At 40.5% G+C, this 19816-nt stretch overlaps 1 protein-coding gene and 1 long non-coding RNA gene across 6 annotated transcripts in view; one reads left to right on the forward strand and one right to left on the reverse strand.

The window, feature by feature from the left end:
• Nucleotides 1-6: 6 nt before the first annotated feature.
• USP24 (ubiquitin specific peptidase 24) overlaps nucleotides 7-19816 on the forward strand; it is a 62432-nt gene continuing 42622 nt past the window's right edge. For 2 of the 5 annotated variants that reach the window (XM_041421926.1, XM_041421927.1), the window contains exons 1-8: nucleotides 7-482; nucleotides 12655-12820; nucleotides 13792-13859; nucleotides 15316-15459; nucleotides 15914-16036; nucleotides 16910-16945; nucleotides 17484-17549; nucleotides 19052-19117. In XM_041421926.1, coding sequence (XP_041277860.1) covers nucleotides 177-482; nucleotides 12655-12820; nucleotides 13792-13859; nucleotides 15316-15459; nucleotides 15914-16036; nucleotides 16910-16945; nucleotides 17484-17549; nucleotides 19052-19117 — 975 coding nt within the window. In that variant the 5' untranslated portion in view covers nucleotides 7-176. Of the gene's footprint in view, nucleotides 483-1559; nucleotides 1717-4334; nucleotides 4660-10606; nucleotides 10673-12654; nucleotides 12821-13791; nucleotides 13860-15315; nucleotides 15460-15913; nucleotides 16037-16909; nucleotides 16946-17483; nucleotides 17550-19051; nucleotides 19118-19816 lie in introns of those variants that run through there. The other 3 variants (XM_041421930.1, XM_041421929.1, XM_041421928.1) reach the window with 3 other exon arrangements.
• LOC121345240 lies at nucleotides 8772-9801 on the reverse strand. The gene is made up of 3 exons (XR_005953938.1): nucleotides 9653-9801; nucleotides 9240-9336; nucleotides 8772-8921 (listed from the first exon to the last, which is right to left on the reverse strand). It is a non-coding gene; the product is annotated as an uncharacterized LOC121345240 (long non-coding RNA).

A 19816-nucleotide genomic window follows, 5' to 3' on the forward strand; every position in this document is an offset into this window, starting at 1 on the left:
GCGCTCCCGGCAACATGGCGGCGCGCGGGGCGGGCAGCGCCTGAGCCCGGCGCTTCTCGGTCCGCGGGGCTTCCCCCCGGCCCCGGCCTCGGCCTCTTCTTCTTCCTCCTCTTCCTCCTCCTCCTCCTTCTTCTCCTCCTCCTGCCGCTGCCCCTGCCCCGCTCCCCGGCGCGGCCATGGAGAGCGAGGAGGAGCAGCACATGACCACGCTGCTCTGCATGGGCTTCTCGGACGCGGCCGCCATCCGCAAGGCCCTGCGCCTGGCCAAGAACGACATCAACGAGGCCGTGGCGCTGCTCACCAACGAGCGGCCCGGCCTCCACTACGGCGGCTACGAGCCCATGGAGAGCGGGCAGGGCCCGCCGGGCGGGCACGGCTCCCCCGCCGGCGGGCAGGGCCCCCGCGGCGGCGACGGGGACGGCGGAGGCGGCGGGGGCGGCTTCGACCCGCCGCCCGCCTACCACGAAGTGGTGGAGACCGAGGTGAGCTGCGGGCGGGCGGTCCCGGGGGGTGGGAGCCACCCGCAGCCTCGCCGCTGCCGGGGCGGGGTGCCCGGGGTCCCTCCGTCGCTGCCCGGGCCGGGGGCTCCTCATCCCCCCGCATTCCCCGCCTGCCGCCCGCCCGGCGCGATCCCCGGCCCGTTCCCTGCCATCGCTGCAAGGTGAAGCGCGCCCAGGGTTTTGCTTGGCATTCCAGGAATGTGTGGCTACCGTAGGGCTCTGCTTTTCGCTCCCCCTCTTGTGCCTTCTTGCATAATTCCGGTGACTAAGGGCTGTCTATTTTTTTTTAACTGTTTGCACAATGTGAAGGAAAGCGCACTGTGGGTATGACTTTACGTACAGTTTTATTTGGGTAAGCCGAGCGTAAGTTCTGAAATGGGAACCCAGTGAGGTCAAATGTTTTTTCAGAACGGAGCTTTAACTCATGGCTCAGGGCTGTGATGTAGATAGAAGTGCTGGGGAGTGTCAGCCTTTCCCAGGTTCTCTCCTTCCTCCTTGTTTGCCTTTCTCTCTCTTCCATCCTCTTCCAGAGCCCTGCACCCTTCAGCCAGCAGATACACTCAGTGTGCTCTCCTTGCTGTCTGGAACAGTCTTGTGGTGCTTTCCTATAAAGTCTTCTCCTCCTCCTGGTCTTTTTCCCAAAACTTCACAGTGTGCTCATAAGAAAAGAGCTAATTAGTAGTGTCCACACTGTGGGACTCGTGGGGATGAGAACAGCAGAAAGCCCCTGTGTGTGATACCAAAGGGCCACCTTGCACAATGTCTGTCTCAAGAAGTGGTCAAGAACAGATGCTTAAGCTCGTGAATAAAACCAGGGAACCTCGTGTCCCCTCCCAGGCTCCAGTGACGAGTATCCTGAGGGTTTTCTGCGCCAGAAAAGTGCTCCCTTTCTGTGCATGCATGTGTACGTGTCCATAAATAAATTCATGAGGAATCCACGGGCGTATCTGGTGCGTAACTACACTTGCACAGATCATCCGTATCCGTAGCCTCGGCGCACTGACGTCCAGCCCTGCGGAATAAAGATAGGTGATCCTGCTCACCGAATTAACTGGGTTAGAGCCTGTGCTGCTCTAAGCTGCTGATGTGTGCTTGTGGAGTAAGGTGATCCGTGGGATGGCACGTGTGTGTGCAGAAACGGAGCCGCTCCTTAACTTCCCTGACCAAAGCGCCAGGGAAACGCCAGGTTTCCAACCTTTGCTGTGAAGGATTGAGAGTGAGTGAGAGTTCTTGTTGGCATTTGGGTTGGATGTAGCTAGAGCTGGGACAGTCTGCCTTGTCAGTGTGACATTTCAAGTGAAGCTGTCAGTGTAAACTTCAGAGAAGCACTTTTTTCCCCCCGCGCTCTTGTTCCCGTTACAAATGGCACTTTGACAACTCTCAGAGGATTCTCCCGCCCCCCATTATTTCATCCTGTACTTCTCATCAAATTTACTTACGCTTTATAATAGTTTCCTTTGCCACTCACCTTCTTGTTTGCTCTGATTTGTGTTCTTTTTAACCCACAGGAGGGAAGTCAAAACATTTCATTGTAGGTAAATCACTGCACCGAGCAGGCATTTCAGAAGGATTGAGTTGTCTTGGTAAATGAAACTTTATATAAATTCATGCCTCAATTTAGTAATTGGATTCATTTGCAGATGAGCATCTGTCAACTCCTGCACATGTATGCAAAACAGTATTTTTGTAATGAAAGAGTTACATCTATAAAAGTCCTGAGACTGGAATTGTTGCCTGTGCATATTTGTCTAACACTGCAGTACAATTTAACAGCTTTTGACGTACATTTTATGAAAGTAGGAAAGTGATATATGATCAGTTCTTGGGGTTTTTTATTCATCAGCTGTTATCTAGCATTATATTTAATAAGCTACAGCTATTCTTTAAGTGGTTAATCAGTAATTAATCAGGTTAATCAGTAGTTTTCCATTCAGCAGAAGCTTATGGCATATGAAGCTGTACAGAAAGCCATTGCAGAAGCAGCTATATTATTCATTGTAGTCATACACATTATGGTGAAACATATTGTACCCCATGCTGTCTTGTGGTAATTCAGATGTTATTTCTGGTTTTCTTCCTCTCGGTATCATCTCTCTTTCTAACAGCTCTTCAAGTGTGTATTCTTCTTTCTCTTCATAATGCCACTTTTAACTTTTATTCAGTGGGGAGGAAGTGGCATGTCAGATTTTTGGATTTTATATATCAGCAACAGGAGATAAAGAGAGGATAAATCACAGGAGAAGAGTTCTTAGAAATTTTCTCCCAAGTAAAATGTTCCAATCTAATGCTTCATGAACAAAAGTTAGGATTAGATGTTATAATTTAAGAATAACAAGAATGCTTCAGTCATTCTTCAAAATGCGTATAACAGGTCTGTACTTTGAATTTATGTGCTTTTTTTGGCTGAACACACTTTAGCATGCATATAAGAATAGGTCTATGAATGATTAAACACTTTACATTTTCCCTAATCAGTAATGAATCCATTATGTTTGCATATGCTTATTTGGTCTCTATTACATAATGTTAGAATCTGTTCAGCATTCATGTGGATCAAAGAAAGGCTTGTCTAATGGTTTTCTTTGAGAGGAGCACAGCTACCAGATACATATCATACTAGTTAAAACATGTTTTCTTTAGATAAGTCTTTAAAAATCAGTCTGAATCTTTTTTCAGTGGTCCAGGTTGCTGGTCTTTAGGGCTGTCTGAAAGTGTTAAAGAAGCCTGAGTTTGGAGTAACTGGCCCAGAAGCAAGATATCTGCTGTGAGCTGGCCCAACATATGCCCTGTGCTTTCTTTCTGTATGAGGCTTGAGGTGAAGGTGTGCATAAATTTCAATTTCATGAGGTTAAAATTTTACTTTCAGCAGGCTGGTGTTTCCCTATTGCTTCAGTTTTGGGTTAATAGCTGAGGGGTGTGCCTTTGGCATTGATGCTGGTAGCATGACCACACTTAACTCATCAAAAGGAAAAGGCCAGACAAACTTGGGGGCTTCAGTTCATTTGTGCAGTCTTCCTAAAACCACGGGAAGTTCACCTTGAGGTTTACAGCTGCTTGGAAGTTTTGCCCTTTGTAGCACCAAACCGCACTGATAGACTGAGGTCACCTGCTTTTCCAAGAGGCAACTTTGTGTGTTTGACATAAATTCTGTGTTTATGTCTGTTGACAGAAGTAAATCTTGCAGTTTGGCAAGAATGTGGGGTTTCTGTGTTTATTCCTTAGGCAACATGCAGATTGTCACGGTGTGATTCTGTGCCGAGGGAGGCGGGTGAAGGATGCTGTGCTCATCTCTTCATCTGACTGACAGATAAGCTGCTTTATGAACTGCTGCTAAATCCTTATAATTTAAGACAAGACTATAAATGAGTGTGATGACAACGTCTGTCAGTGTGTCCATGAATTGTCACAAGTGCCACAATTGCTGGCTTTCATGAGTTTGAGTGGAATGGGTTGGAGAAGAGCAGGCTAAACAAATGTGGGGATTGTGACCAGAGAACTTGAAATTGTGGGGAGGGACAGGTAAAAATATTAAACATATACGAATGGTTTGTATAACCTTCATTAAAACAACCTTAATTTGCTTTTAAAACAGCTTCTGAGAGCCATTACTATGACCTTTTAGCTAAATTGTGATGAACAGATTATATTACCCCCCTGGCTATTCCTGTCCCCTTCAGCATGTGCTCTTTTGATTTATGTTTTTTTTAGTAGAACTGGATCAAAGCTCTACATGCCAGATTTTACTAGGTAAGGTTTATAATAAACTTGTCCAAGATTGCTTTTGAGGTCCTGTTTGACTGCAAGAGAAGGGATTTTGTGAAAAAAAGCAGGCCGGCGACCGTAGTGAGTGCCAGTGCCAGGAACATTCTCACTAGTCATGCTGCAGAACTGTGGTGTTCAAACCCTACCTCTCCTCATTATTAAAGCTCAGGACTGAAAGCAGTTCTGCTACAGATGTGCTTTAGCTTTTAATGTGTAAAATGAGGATAATGGGCTGTGCTTTATTAGGAGAGCCATGGACATTAGGCTTGTGAAGTTCTTTGATCTTTGAATGGAAGGAGCAGTATTTATTTAAAGACAAAGAAGGTATTTAGCCTTCAAGCAAATGAGATGGATTTCACGCTACAATTCTGCACATTTAAAGTCAGTCTTCTCTCTTGTAAGTAGTCTTGAGCTTTGCAAAAGTGAGTATTTCTTGCATTCGCATGTGGAAGTTTTACAGAGTGGCTTGTCTACGAATTGGCCTTGTAAAACAATTAAGCAATCAAATAAAGCTCTGTGGTGGATTCTGGCATCGAGTCCCTGGCTGGATGCCATCAGAATGTCAAGTGGAATTAGTATTTTAGCACTCTTGGTTTTCAGCATCACTGTTTTCAAAAATGAGTGGCCCTGGTGTGGAACCTCTTTCTATATTCTGATTCCATTAACACTTCCTTGAAAGCATTTGAAAGAAAATACTCTGGGTTTCATTCTTGATATAACACAGACTAATAGAGATGCTACATTGAAGTTAGGGAAGTAGGAGTGATACTGAGAGATGCTGCTGATTAATTTTAAATGTAAGCTTTGTTTTGAATAACTCACAAAGTCATTATCATGTAATGTGATCGTTAGAGTAATTGCTGGATTGAGAGGAGCACTCTGTAATTACTGGTTCATTGGTGAAGGTGATGCCTGCAGGGTCAGTGAAGGTGGGAGACAGCTCTGTACAGCCAAATTCTCAGCTGGGCAGGAAGTGTTTCTGGTATAATGTCCTCTGGAAGCATTTTTTGGTCATCTTCCCAGTTTACAGTGCTATTCTGTGGCAGCTGTTTAATAAGGAAGTGAAATACTGGGGAAGAATGAGAATAAAAACAAATTAGCCAGTGTTAGAAGTTAATTCCAGCAAATCATTTGGATTGCTTTTGGATTAAGGAACAGTAGCTCTTTGTATGAGGAGGGCAAAGAGGAAGTGCCTGTGTCTTTTGTAAGCTTTTATTTTGAAAAAACCACGTATTTGTGCTGCTGTAGGAATAGCCTTTGGTATATTTGTTTCAAGGGCCAAATTAAAAATTAATTTTAAAAGCCAGTGCTCCCAGTGTTTCTTGCCACTTGATCTTCCTGCCACTACTTTACAGCAGTTCTGGCTTTTCTGGTGCCCATCAGAACAATCTTGAGAGGCATTTAAAGATTTTTTTTTTTTATTATTATTAATTAGTCACAATTTTGGCATTACACACTGTCAGAATCAGCTGCTTTGTCAGTTCTGGTTTCTGTCTCACTATACATCAGTAGAACAGAAGTACAGATGAGTGTTAGGTAGCATTATTGAATTAATTTTCCTTTCCAGAGCCTGACCTTTGGTCACTAAAATGTTACAGTAAATACTTTATGTGGTTCTGCAGCACTTCTCTATTAATTCCTGGTGTTTTGGCAAAGGGAGATACAAGTATTGACTTAATTTTAAGTACTGAAATGTTAAGCATTTGTGATTCATTGTTTTATTGTTTAAAAGCACAATGTTTATCTGATATCACACTAAGTTATTCTGAGTTATTTGGAACAAGCATGAGGCTTTGTGCTTATGAAAACTCAAGGGTTGGGAGGAATAATGGTGTTGTCTCTGATTCTGGCTGTTTGTAGTTACACGAATTGAGTAACTTTTTAAATATATCCACAGACAACAGTGAAAACACATGGAAGATAAGTGTTTTCCTTGGTTCCTTATGAATGGCATTCCTAACAGTGCTTTCCATGACCTCTCCCTCACCTGCAACTTATCAGACTTCAAAATACGTTGCCAAAAGTGGTTGTAGTGAATCTCTGCCTCGGATTTCAATGAGTACCGTGGTAATAGCAGTATAAAAGGGCAAAGAGGCTCCTTGTATTTTTGAAGTTAAGTGGAGGTTTTAATTCAAGTGCTGTTTTTACAGAGCCTCAGTTGTTTTGTTTTGCTGTGATGCTCAGGACTATGTTTATCTTTGAACAAGCAGGCAGGTACATCAGGGAGTATTGCCTGGTAACATCACACCATCACCCTGGAAATCAGGGAGAGAGTACAAGCCATGTTTTCAGAAACTCTGAGTTAATTCTCAGCTTTGCTGAATTAATTTTTATTTTTCAAATTTGTATCATGTTCTTATTCCCAGTCTTTCACAGTTCTTGGTTGTGAGAGATGGGGGACAGAGGGAAGGTGGAGCCATAGGGTTTTAATGGTTGTAATTTGTTATAATCCTTTACAGCTATGAAGGGTTTAGTCTAAACATGCATCCTTCATGGTGTCCTAGTGCAACACTCAGTTAAGGTCACTGTCTAAAACCTTCTGTGAGAAAGTTCACTAAATAAATTGGGTTTTTTATGATGGGATGGGAGTCCAGATCAACTTCAGTTAGGTGGAATCTGTAAAAGAGAATTTATTTTCCTTTAGTAGTAGACTGGTATCATCCTTTTATACTGGCATGACAAAATACTAGCATTTTTTTCTTGTGACAAGACTGTATTTGTTTGTGTAAAGTAGTCCATAGTAGAAATTTTAAGCGCTTCATTTCTATGAAAAAGGAACAAAACAGCTGTGTATCTCACCAACAAGCTTATGTTCTCTTAGCAGAACATAAACAACAAAAAACTTTCCTATCTGTTGCTGCACTTAAATTTTTTGCATCCCAATATGTTTCTCTGGATGAAAATTCAAGGGTGAGATGTTATATCTCTTTAGAACTTAAAACAGTTAAAAACTGTGACAATACTTTGCAAGTAAATGTCTGTCTGTCAGTAAAACATCCAGGAAATCACAGTGGGTTTTCTTATTGCCAGATGAGAAACATAATGTGGAAATTCCATACATGACAGCATTTTTTGAGTCTTACTAATACTGACATATTCACAAGAGGATCCCAAGCTTGCTCTTAGCAGTGTGGGTCCAATGGGTTCAGTCTGAGTGCAGGAATAGGCAGCTAGGAAATACTCTCCAATTTTGTTCCCACATCTGCCACTTAACAAGACTTGAAGGTTCTTTAACCATCTGGAATACCAGTTTATAAAAAGCAAATAGGTTACAGGTATGAAAATGTGACAGTTTTTTTTAAACATTCAATACCTTGTTCTTAGTGTTTATGTCTAAGTGCAAGGTGATGGATTTGAGGTATTTGAAAGGCTTTGAATTCTTACACTTGTGTTTGAGTTGTAGGTAACAGAATATCCCCCTTTTAGGAGTTAATTAATAGAAAAAGGAGTTAATTAATAGAAAAAAGGTTTTCATCCAGGTATGAAACTAAAAACTGCTTTAATCAATAGTCTGGCAGGTGGAGGGGCTGTCAGGTCATGACTTCAGGATTGACAGCTTCTCCCACAGTTGGATGGGCACAGTACATCAGAGCAGAGAAATGCTCTGTTTTTCTGGGTGTTTGATGTATTTCCCTCACCTTGCCTCCACCTGAGCATTGCAGTGCTCTGCAAACACTTGTGAGTGGTGCAGCAGTGCTGTGCAGAGGGGAGCATCCCTGCTGACACTTGGCAGCTGGAAAAGCTGTAGCATTGGAAAATTGATTTCTTTGTTTTCTGTGTGTGTGATAAAAACTGAAAGGTGGACCTAAAAATTTTTGTCAGCTAGTTCTGGCTTTGTGCATTTTTTTCATTACTGCTTTTCAGAGCAGTTAAACTTTGTCCTGTTTGTAGGTACATAGTAACAAGGTTTTGTGGTTGTTTTGGTTTTTTTTAAACGATGCAATGAAACTTCAAAAATCTGTTTTCTTGGCTATAAAATGATGGTTGTTTTGTGAAAATGACTTACTAGAGAGGCATGGGGTGGAGGTAGCTGCTTGGTCTGCTGGTGTGTTAGAAAGTCTGGTCCTATTGCTTGTTGAAAGAAACAAAACTTTGGGGTTTTCTTTCCTAAGTTATACTGGATTCAAGAGCACATAATGTGATTTAGTTATGGTGATAATAGATTCTGTTGGTAGCCTCCTATCAAAATCAAATTAACTAACTTAAATTATGATTTGACTGTAATTTCATTACTAAAGCTGCCAATTAGAATCAAAACAAGTCTTAAACTCTTGTTATTTTATGTCAAGTGACTGGTATGGGAACTGTCAGTGGCTTTAGTTAAACAGTGTTTGATGAGTTAATTAGCTGAAAACTGCATGAGTACATTTTGAAGCTTTAAACTGTGACCTTTTGGCAATTAAAGTTAATTCATATTTCACTCTTTGTGCTAATCTTTGTTCTGTGTTACTCTTCAGTAGAAGGTTTTATGCTACAGATTTAAGCAATGCTTTATCGATCAGATGTTGAACAATTTTTGTTTATTCAGCCTTGCAAGCAAATCTGGGAGGTGCCAGGTCCCCAGAGAGGGAATCTTGAATCAGTGCTTGAGCCTGTTCCTGTGAGAGTATTTCTCCTGGGAGCCTCTGTGTGTGTTTAGCCATAACTGTATTTTCACACCTTGAAAATAAGCCAGAAGAGCCAAGACTGTTAAAACAAGGGGATCTTCAGGGCTTTTGTGCAATAAGAGATACATCAGAAGGCATGGAAAACCATATTAAAAGTTTGTCAGCAGAAGTTTGTTGGTCTCACTATTTCAGCTGCAGAAATAGCCACAGATTTATGATGTGCACTGTGGCTTCCTACTGCAGAAAAGAGTGACTGTAATGGCCTTTTAGATAATTTATCTAATGGGATGACCCGTTGGTTTCCAGGAGTAGAGTTGGGGTTTTTTTTGATTTTGCTATTCCATGAAAGAACATCTGTTCAAATCCTTACCATGTTGGGGGCCAGTCCAGTGCTAAGTCTGTTCAGCCAGAATTGCAGAGTCCTGATGCAGATCATCATCAACTGGCAGACAACATTCTGAAGTCACCTGTTTGAGGAGAGTGAGATACTCTTTACATATATTTATTTATAAACAAGCAAACAAACCCCATGTAGTTCCCCAAAGCCAAGACTGAGAAAATCACTTTTTGGGAAGCTGACATGGCCTTGTATCCTATTTACTTTCTCATATACCATAATTTTTCTTCAAAATCTTGTATTTCCTCCATGGACCTTTGTCAGTAGAGTTATTGCTCTTTACATATACTTATTTATAAACAAGCAAACAAACACCAAAGCCAAGACAGAAAATCACTTTTTGGGAAGCTGACATGGCCTTGTATCCTATTTACTTTCTCATATACCATAATTTTTCTTCAAAATCTTGTATTTCCTCCATGGACCTTTGTCAGTAGAGTTTGCAGTGACAGTTCCTGAGCTCCTCAGTTACAGAGCATTAATTGTGGGTACGTGTTCAGGGCTGTGTAGCATTTGTGAGTGTCAGCAGATAAGTGAATTCTCCAGGCTGTGCTGGAGTGTGAGATCTGTGTGCAGATCTCCAGCCAGCATAAGATGATGCAAGAACTGAGCTGACATTTCACCTTGCTGCAGCAGCTGCTGCTAATAAATCCCTCAGTTTAAAGAGCGGTGCCAAAATTGATTTAAAAATTGGGTGGTGGACAGTTTGGGTTTTTTCATGTGCAGAAAGACACTTAATTATGAAAGAGCAGCAGTAAGTCTTTAAAGAGACTGTTTCTTGTAGTGGATTTCGTTTAAGAAACACAACTCAGTCTGCACTAATAGAATGTGAACATAGCTGTAATCTCCCAGAAATGCAGAGTGTTAAATTTATTAATGGTTTGGAGGGGAATTTGGGTTTTAAGCTGCCTGGGTGTGTATTTGAGACTGTCACAGGTTTCACAGTAGCTGTGAAGCTATGTGGATGTGATGTGTTCTAAAATTAATACATGAACTTGATACTTTCTGCACATGGTTTTAGTAGCAGAGCACTGTCAGACAAGAAGCCTCACTGCCTCTTAATTCCTGGAAAGTGCCAAAAGCATGCTCCTTCAATGCAAATAGCTCCCATTACTATTAGGGCAATATTCCAAATACCACACTCATTTTTTGTGTAAAACCATCCTTTCACTGCACTGTTGGTAGACTCAATCTAGCAATAGTCCAGATGTTTTCTAAGCATAATTTAGGATAATGTGGGAGCTAAATGTACAGTGAAGAACATGTATTAATTCACTTTCCATATGAATTTCTGTGTCATGGACCCTGACAATCACTTGTGTGGAAACAGACAATTAATGAGCAGCATTGCTGGGATGCAGATGGGAAAGCAGAACAAGAAGTGGAGTTTTCATCTGCAGTTGAAGGTCTGCATTGCTATTCTGCACCTCTTTAGATACCAGTTGCTGTCGCTGTGTTTATTTAATGTGGACACTTTTTTTCCAGGGAATGAAGCAACTGTTGGGCTGTGTCTGTAACATTTGTTGAAATGTTGCTTTCCTTGGCTACAAGTGGAGGCTGAACTGTAGTCCTTGAACGCCCAGCAATTGGGTGTTTAAGCTATACTCAGTCTGTCTTTATTATACTAAAAGTTCATTCCTGCTCTGTTACTGTGAGCACTTTATAACTGCACGCTTGTTTTCTGTAGGAAATGGTTTTGTTTTCTGCATTGGTGTTCTTTACAGAAGCTGTATAATTAACAGTTTCTACAAAATGCTTCTAAATCATTTCAATGTCTTTACATGTAGACCTTCAAACAACCCTTCTCCAAAACCTCTGAAGTATTTAAGCAGGGTGTGATCTCTAGATGGGAATTACATCAGGCTTCCATGCACAGTGCTGGATCAGGTGACCGCAGTTTCTGAAGCTGATATTCAGGTCTGCTAAAGTACAACCTCCCATAAAGACAAACTGAGCACAACGTGTTTAGTAGGGGGTTGGAGGAAGGCAGCACTTTATTTCCCAAACACCAATATGTGTTTTTTTTTCTAAGCAGTGTTCTGCTCCTATAAATTGTCCTGCTGCTCTCCAGAACGTTAGCAAGTCCAGCCCACGTGCTGCCCGTGAACTTTAAAGGTTAAGCTCTGCACAATTGCTGCCCCCTTGGCTTAATAGTTTTGAACCATTATGAAGGTGAATGACACATTTACTTTTTAAAAACAGATCTAATCCTACAAATAGCAAATGCAGTGAGAGAGCTGGAAGCACACTTGTGGGCATACATTGGTTTTGTTCTTGGTATACCATCTTCTCCAGAGTTCAGTTCTTTCTTTTTGGTTTATTCCTTTCTAGTTGTTCCATTCACTTTCCTGACACTGTCTGGTTTTTACTTTCGAATGTGTTTCCTGCTTGTCCTTCCTCCCTCCATGTCCCTGGCTTCTTTCTCAGTGGGATCTTGTTACCATCACTGCTCTTGTTTTCCACTGTCTCTGACAGTGGCTCCTGCTCGCTGCCAGGTCTGATCCAGACATTCTGTCCTTTCTCCTGCTGCCTTTGCCTGCTCTTGTGGAGGCAGGGAAGGGTAGTCCATGTGAACTCTTTGACGCTTTGGGTACCTGGCATCTCTGGGAGGTTAAAAAATAAACAAAAGGAAATAAATGAATAACTTGTCTACTCTTTGGTGCTGCCGAGGCATTACCTCATATGGCACTTAGTGGAGAGCAGGGGGTAATTCTGTGTCCTGTGCACAGAAATAGCTGCTCTTTAGTGCCACTGGCAAGGAAACCTGTAAAGCTTAGCTGCAGTCACCTGCTTGCCTTTTCCCTCTTACCTTCCAGAATACTTGACAGTAACTCATTATGACTTCAGGAGAAGGATAATTACATTACCTTGTTGGACCACTATATTTGATGTAGGTTTTTCTTTAGATTATTAGTAAAAGAAAATCTTGGTGTGCTCAAACAGTATCCTGTATCTCTAGTGTGATGGGGTGAAATGGACTTCCCTTAGAGTAAACTATTCCCATATTCTACAGGTGTTGTTGAACAGAGGATTAATGTGCAGATCTATGGAGATCAAAATTTGTACTCTACAGTCTCCCAGGGACTGGAAGTACTTATCACCTAGCTCTAGGATCTGATATGCTATGGAACAAGATTTGCTGCTTAAATAGGCAATTAGTTAGCAATTAGTTATGTAAACATGGTAGTTATCACCTCCATGAAATACATCCAGGTATGTAATCCCTTCAATTCAAATTGAAATATTCAATTCTTCTTTGAAAAACAGAAGCAGCCTCGGGGTTGAGAATTTGACATGCTTGTTACAAGCACAGCTGCCTTTTCTAAACCCTTTAATGTGTCTAGGAAACTGTTTCGCTTGAACTTTTTTTTTTTTTTTTCACCCGCAGAAAAATGATGAGAATGGGAATTGCTCTGGTGAAGGGATTGAGTTTCCAACAACCAACTTGTATGAGCTGGAGAGCAGAGTTTTGACAGATCACTGGTCCATCCCCTACAAGAGGGAGGAGTCTCTAGGCAAGTGCCTGATTGCATCCACCTACCTGGCAAGACTGGGTGAGTTCCCTTTCACAGTTGCACAGATGATCTGTTCAGAGGGTGTCACAGACAGAATGTTGGGCAGTTGGGTGTTTCACTTTAATCTTGCTGCTGTTTATTTGCACCCTACACTACAATCACATCTCTGGGAAAGTGTTTAACAGTGAACTGTTCTACCCAATGCTGTAAAAACATCATTGATCTCTTTTCTGTCTCTCTAAAGTCATTTGTTTACTTAAGTGTTTTTTTTTTTCAAAAAGTGGCACATATGTTTATTTATGTTCTAATAATTGTGGGAATTACATCTTTTCAGAGCTAAATTACTGACTTTTTTTTTTTCCTTGTGCTGGTTATTTTCCATTCATAAAAGCAAGCTGTCATCTCAATCCCTGCTGTACCATTCTTGTATAAGTGGTTGCTTTTCTCTGGTGAAGTGCTTATATTGCATTAGATCTGAATTTGACTCTTCTTATTCAGTACTTTGGCTGGGGTTAAGAGTGTTATGGAGGCACCACACCCAACAACTGGTGTATAATGAGAGTACAAGATAGATTTTCAGTCATGCCTGATGGCAGACTAAAGGAATGTTGTAATCTCTTGGAAGAATAGAAGTTGTTAAGTGGTTCTGCTTTGCTTCTCTGTTTCCAATCTGTGTTAAAAAGCTGTGCTTCAGTTTTGGTGGGAGACTGTGAAGCATCAGTAATGTATGAATTGTAAACTCTGAAGTTTACAAGTTACTTATAGTGCAAATAATGCTTGAAAAACTTGTAAAAGATATTGGGAAATTAATTCTTAGTTCTGAAAGGCAGGTTCTCTCAAGTCATGCTTTTTGTGGCTTTAAAAGCGTGGTAGTTAGGAAGGAACAGTAGCACTTTTACTACTGCTAGTTTGGGTTGGTGTTCCTTCAAATTTGCAGCAAGGTGTCTGAGGTCATCTTAAAAAGTAAATTTTTAAAAATACAGTTAAATAGCACTCTCTTTTCTGTAAAGGTCTTTCTGATTCTGATGAGAATTGCAAGAGGTTTATGGACAGATGCATGCCTGAAGCATTTAAAAAGGTAAGTAGGTACAGAAGGCCAGTTCAATGTTTCTTTGTGATGTTCATGGTGGAAATGGTGTTTTGTAATCCAGACTTCAGGCAAATACTGAATGGGTTGTTAGATTAAAATCACACTCAAAATATTTTCCTAGATTAAAATCACAGAAATTTAAATTTAAATCATACAAGGTCCCAATTCTGTAACTCTGGCCAACTTTGGCACTTAGCTTTTTTCTTTTTTTCTTTTTTTTTTTTTTCTCTTAAATGAAGAGCCCTGGAGTAATTATTAGAGCCCAATGAGAGGTTTAAAGACCCTTGGATATGGCCACTGGTGGCAAGTTCATGGTCAGATTTCCATTAACTATTCTTTCTGTTATTTCTTCAGAGGGTTGCTAAATTCTTTTCACAATCCATTCAGAATTTTATCTTTCACCTCAGTTCTCAATGCCCTGTGTTTCTCTGGGCTGTTGTGAATTTGCTCTATAGAGCTCCCCAAACTAATTGACTTCCTACTATTCCATCCACTTTAGGTACTGCCTAAATTTCCTGCCCAGCATTTAGACAATATCTATAAAAATACATACATACCCTTTAAAAAGTGACTTTGTCCTAGTGTTAAAATACTGAGAATATAACTTCATTTAGGAAGGCAGAAATTGAAGGGTAAAATTTTTCATTTAATTATCAGAGTACTGATCTGATTGTAAACATACAATAGTTTTATATCACTTGGTGTTTTTTGCATATGAAATAAACAGTGTAGATTGTTCCTTCAGAAGTATAATCTGTAGAAATCTAAATTCAGGATGTGCTGAATTACAGTTTGCTGAAATATTTACAAGAAACTCTATTAATGTACAAAAAGTGATTGTTTTTAAACTATTAAGTTTTTTATCTGCTTCTGTTCAGGCACAGCAGAAATTAAATGAAATTTGCAGATGGCAGTCAAGTGTCCTTTATAAACAACCATGAAACCAGATTTAAAGAACATGTTTCAGTAGGTGGGAGCAGCATTAAATACCTCTTTCTCCTGGTACATGTGCTTTGCTTTCCAATAGAAGCTGCTCAAAAAGTGTGAATTGGTAAATGGTTACCTCAGCTGAAGCAGTGCAGCTTTATGGCTGCCTGTTTCAAGGTTTAATAGCTGTGTGTTCAGTCTGCAGACAGATTCATCTCACAGTAGTTGTTTTTTGCAAAGGTTACGATCTCTCCTAGTGCATGCAAGTGGAAAACACTTTGATAGATTTTATTTTCTGCCATAAACTGTGATTTAAGGTGTTCTTCCACAAAATTACAAATTGAGTTAACTCTTAAGCCATTAGTGCAGAAAGAACATCTGAAAAACACACGTGACAGTGATGAGTGCATTCCAAGGAAACATTGATTCTGAAAAAACAGTCTCAGGAGTTGATAAATTTGTTCTTGTTTGTGATTGTGCTCAAACTTTTTAAAAGTTCCTTTTTTTTTCTTATTAGCTGTTGACATCCAGTGCTGTTCACAAGTGGGGAACTGAAATCCATGAAGGAATCTACAACATGCTCATGCTGCTGGTGGACCTGGTTGCAGAGAGAGTAAAACAAGATCCTATCCCCGTGGGCCTGCTTGGTGTGCTTACAATGGTACTTGACCCTCTGATGCAGTTTCTAATATCTGGGTATTTGGCATTTTGTATTTATGCAGCTGATGCTTTTTCCAACTGTTTAAGTTGTAGTTCATTAAAATCTGCAGCCATTGCTTGCTGCAGATATTTTACATCCAGTATGCAATTCAAAGGAGGAGGTGCTGTTCAAATCTTCTTAAAACTAGCAGTTTAAAAAAATAGATCACATTTTTGTCACTTTTGAGTTCAGTTCTCTGAACTTTGAGTTCAGTTCTCTGTTTTATGGACCTCTGGCTCACATGGTTATTGGATAATTTTCTGTACAGAATAAAGGCTTCAAAATGCTTCATGTGTTGAGAACTGAGAGGTGGGAGCAGGAGGCTTGTATTCAGCTTTATTTTTCAAATATTATCAAGATAAGTTTTGAAGCTGGCATAAGGTACCTGTTCATTGCTATGGGCTTTTCTTTGAAGGCATTTAATCCCGACAATGAATATCATTTCAAGAATCGAATGAAGGTGTGCCAGAGAAACTGGGCAGAAGTCTTTGGGGAGGGGAACATGCATGCTGTCTCACCCATATCCACTTTTCAGAAGGTAAGCATGGCCATGCCCAAAAAACTAATTTTAGGGTGGATGTCTTTGTCTCAGATAAGATTATTTTTTGTAAGACAAAGTTTAAATATGTCACCAAGAAAACCTGCAAATAGATGTGGAGTGTATGTTCATCTGTATACATTATTTTGTGGTATCAGATTGTTCCAATTCTCTGTTAGAGGCTACATTTAGAAATGGGTGAAGTTTCATGTCTAAAGTAGCAGAGCAATCTGTGTTTTGCTTTACACATGAAGCACACAACGGGTGGATCTGTGTATTTAAGGACTGACATCTGTTTGGTTGTTGAGAGTGAAATGACCAGGCTAACTCCAAGTGTCCAGTTCTAGTAGAGAACTTAGGCTTTTCTGACAGCCACGGATAAAATATTTTTGACTCAAACACACTGGCAAGGAGGCAGTTTTTGAGGTTTGCACTGTCTTGTCACAGTTGTTCCAGATGGGTGGGTCCAAAACAGCATCAGTGGAGTTGATTTCTCCTTGAGGAAACAAGTTTGTGGCTGTAGAAAGAAAATTCTACATCCGCTGCTTTGGGAAAGTAATGTTCCACACTGCTACAGTGCTATAAATACAGTTGCCTGTGAGTCAGCAGCCACAATGTGATCTGTTGCCACAGCACATGGGCAGTGATGTCAGGCAGAGTCCAAAACAGCATGACGCTCATGAGAACCAACCAGAGCTCCAGCTACACTTAATACAGGAGCTGTTACAAACACTGCTTTATTTGTGTAATAGTGCATCCATTTCAGGTGTGAGTTAATGGGCTGAATGTGTCTGTCCAAATGTCTGTTTCAGAAGACAAATGTTTAGCATTGATGTTGCAGCTGCTAATTTGTTCCTGTTCTTATTGTTCAAGGAACCTCATGGGTGGCTGGTGGATCTGGTAAACAGGGTAGGTAAATGTAAACCAGAATTGTTGTTTGTCGCTTGAATTCATTGGTCTTCAGAAATCACTCCTCACTTTTCTGGCAACCACAAAAAAAATAGTTTGAGATTTTAATCCTGCCTTGTAAAATGTAGCTTGTTGAGTTGCTGTCTTTTCCCTTCACACCTCTACCCTAACATGGCATCTATGACTAGAGGAATTTGAGAGCCCAGCTGAGGCTGCAATCAAAGGTCCCCCAAGCAAAAGTGCCAGTCCAGTCAGCTGTTGCTGTTTGTGGTCTACCTTTCTTCCCTCTGTCCATTTTTACTCAGGACAGCATTTCTAGCTTGATGCTTAAACCCTGCTGCCGTATATAATTGCATTGCATTCCCCAGTGTGTCTCTGCATTCCCATGAAAATATAAAGCTTTGTTTGGATGGGATGTTCCAAGGTAAAGGACACTTGTTGGCATCTCAGGAACTGTCAGTGGAGTGTTTTCTATAATCTCTTACTTAAAAGATAAAATGCTGTAGTTCACTGTGTAATACTGATTATTTTATTTCAGTTTGCGGAGTTGGGTGGATTTTCAGCAATTCAGTCCAAGCTCAATTCTGAAGATATTGAACTTGGGGTAAGTCCATCTCCTGTCATGAGACTTCGCCCTTTTCATCTTACCTTTCATGTAGAACTAGCAGTGTCCCTTTTGGCAGTGCTTTTGCCTTTTCTTTGGTACCAGAGCAACACTCCCACAGAGCCCTGGAGAAGTGCTGTCAGGCTGAAGGTCAGATGAGGTTGTACATAAGAATCCTGACTGAAGAGCAATTAAGACTTCACAGAGAAGAAGAGAAATCAGTGTACCTTTCTGCTAGCATTCAGCCTTCTGGTTAGACATCAATCAAAGGAGTTTTGTTGTATGTTCACCAGTATGTCCCTGGTTTTCTGATTACTGCACCCATAGCTGCATTTAGCTGCAAGTGAATTGACTTCTGTCATTTGTTACAGAAATCACTGTTTAAGGAAAAAAATCCTTAGGAAGACAGACAGTGTCTAATCCTAAACAACTCAAGAGCAGTGTCTTAAAACTGACTGGTTCAACAGAGCTAGGCTATTTTTGGTGCTGAAGTCTAGCTTGGTTAGTTTTAGCTTCCTAGCCTATATTCAGGAAACTTCCAATTCTTTCAAGCTTTAGAGCATGAGGAGGCTAAAGGAAAACTATGTCATCTGGAACCTTGTCCCCCAGTGTAAAATCAGTCTGCTTCCAGTGACATGCCACTTGGAGGGAATTCAACTTCTTTTCTTTGGGTATTGATATTTTCTACTTTATATAGAGATAGGTTCATATGTGAACTTGACAGAAGAATAAGGAAAACCTTGATTTACATGCCAGTTCTGTAATAGAAACTTTGACTTGACTTTGTTTAATGATTAATAACTGCTTGCTTAGGAAGGAAATCTGGGTCAGTGTCACCAAATTTGGGCCTTGGATTGCACTGCTGCACACTCAGTTCCACAATTCTTGATCCAGTGTGAAAAGAAACTGATTTTGATTGTATTTATTGGCAGACAAATGCTTTTATACATTTAATTTCTTGACGATAGATTCCACTTTAAAATCATGCATTGAAGAGATCTTGACATGTGTATGACACATTTACAAAAGCTTTCTCCCACGTATTGCTTTGGGGAAAATTTGCCATATGGCTTTAACCTTAAATTTTGCATTCACACTTTTGATTGCTGTAGAGAGCAAGCAAAATGTGATATGTTCCTTTCCGTCTGTTTATTTCTGTGACTGAAACAGGATCTGTCAGAGAACACTGAACAGAGTGATGAGAGGACCAGGATTGGTGAAAACTGGGAAGGCATTTTTTATTTCAGACAAAAATATATAACACATACTGTGTGCCACATATAATATATAGCACATACTCTACTGTGTGCCATAGAGTAAATCTTTCCTAAACCATGTGTTGTTGTAAAGGACTTGCACACCAAAAACAATCATAGCAAGTGACTGGAAATACATAATATAAATAATGCTTGTTCACCTTTATTTGCCTTTTAAGCTATAGATTACTAACTATGGAAAGATTCCTTAAATATGCACCTAAATACTTGCTGTCTTTTTTTTAGGCAATCTCTGCATTAGTTCAACCATTTGGAGTTTGTGCAGAGTATCTTAACTCTTCTGTAGTACAGGTAAAATGTCTTTGTTATGACTTGTAAGAGGACTGAAAATTAATTTCCAACTGTGTTGGTGTGAAACTGGTGACTAATTTGAAAAGCCTTCAAACCTCGCGTTGCAGAAAGTACAAGAACCATTTTGAGCATGCTGAGGTGATGAGTAAAGGGCTCAGACAATGTTCAGATTCATTTTCCAAGCAATTATCTGTAGTCATGTATCTACATCTGCAGCAGTGAGAAGCTTTACCACTGCTATTAGTAAGCTTCAGCAGTAGAAGCCATGTGGGGAAAGAATCCAGCCTGAAGGATGAATTTTGCTTTCAGTTTAACTTTCTGGCTGAGAGCAAGGACATGGATATGAGAGTTTACACTGCAAAAATTGTGGTAGAGGAAAAAAATTCACCAGGATCTCTTTGTATGTGCAAACGTACTCCAGGCTTCATCCTGCTCTCACCTCCAAAAACTGTTGACTTAAGTGACTGAAAGAGTTTATTTGAAGAGGATGTAGTTTAGAAGCCCCTGGGAGTAAGAGAGGCACATGCACCTAATAACTGATGTGTTTTTAGAGGTCAATTGGTCTGTCTCTTTTTGCATTACAGTGGTCTGAAATGGGTTCTTACTCTAGTTGCTTTTTTTGTTTCCTGGACACAGCTATAGGATAGCTTTATCTTTGTTGTAGGTGTTGCTTTATCTTTGTTGTAGACGTAGCTTTAT

The sequence above is a fragment of the Onychostruthus taczanowskii genome, unplaced genomic scaffold (genome assembly GCF_017590055.1).
Source record: "Onychostruthus taczanowskii isolate IOZ18803 unplaced genomic scaffold, ASM1759005v1 scaffold7, whole genome shotgun sequence".
In the NCBI taxonomy this organism is placed as follows: domain Eukaryota; kingdom Metazoa; phylum Chordata; class Aves; order Passeriformes; family Passeridae; genus Onychostruthus; species Onychostruthus taczanowskii.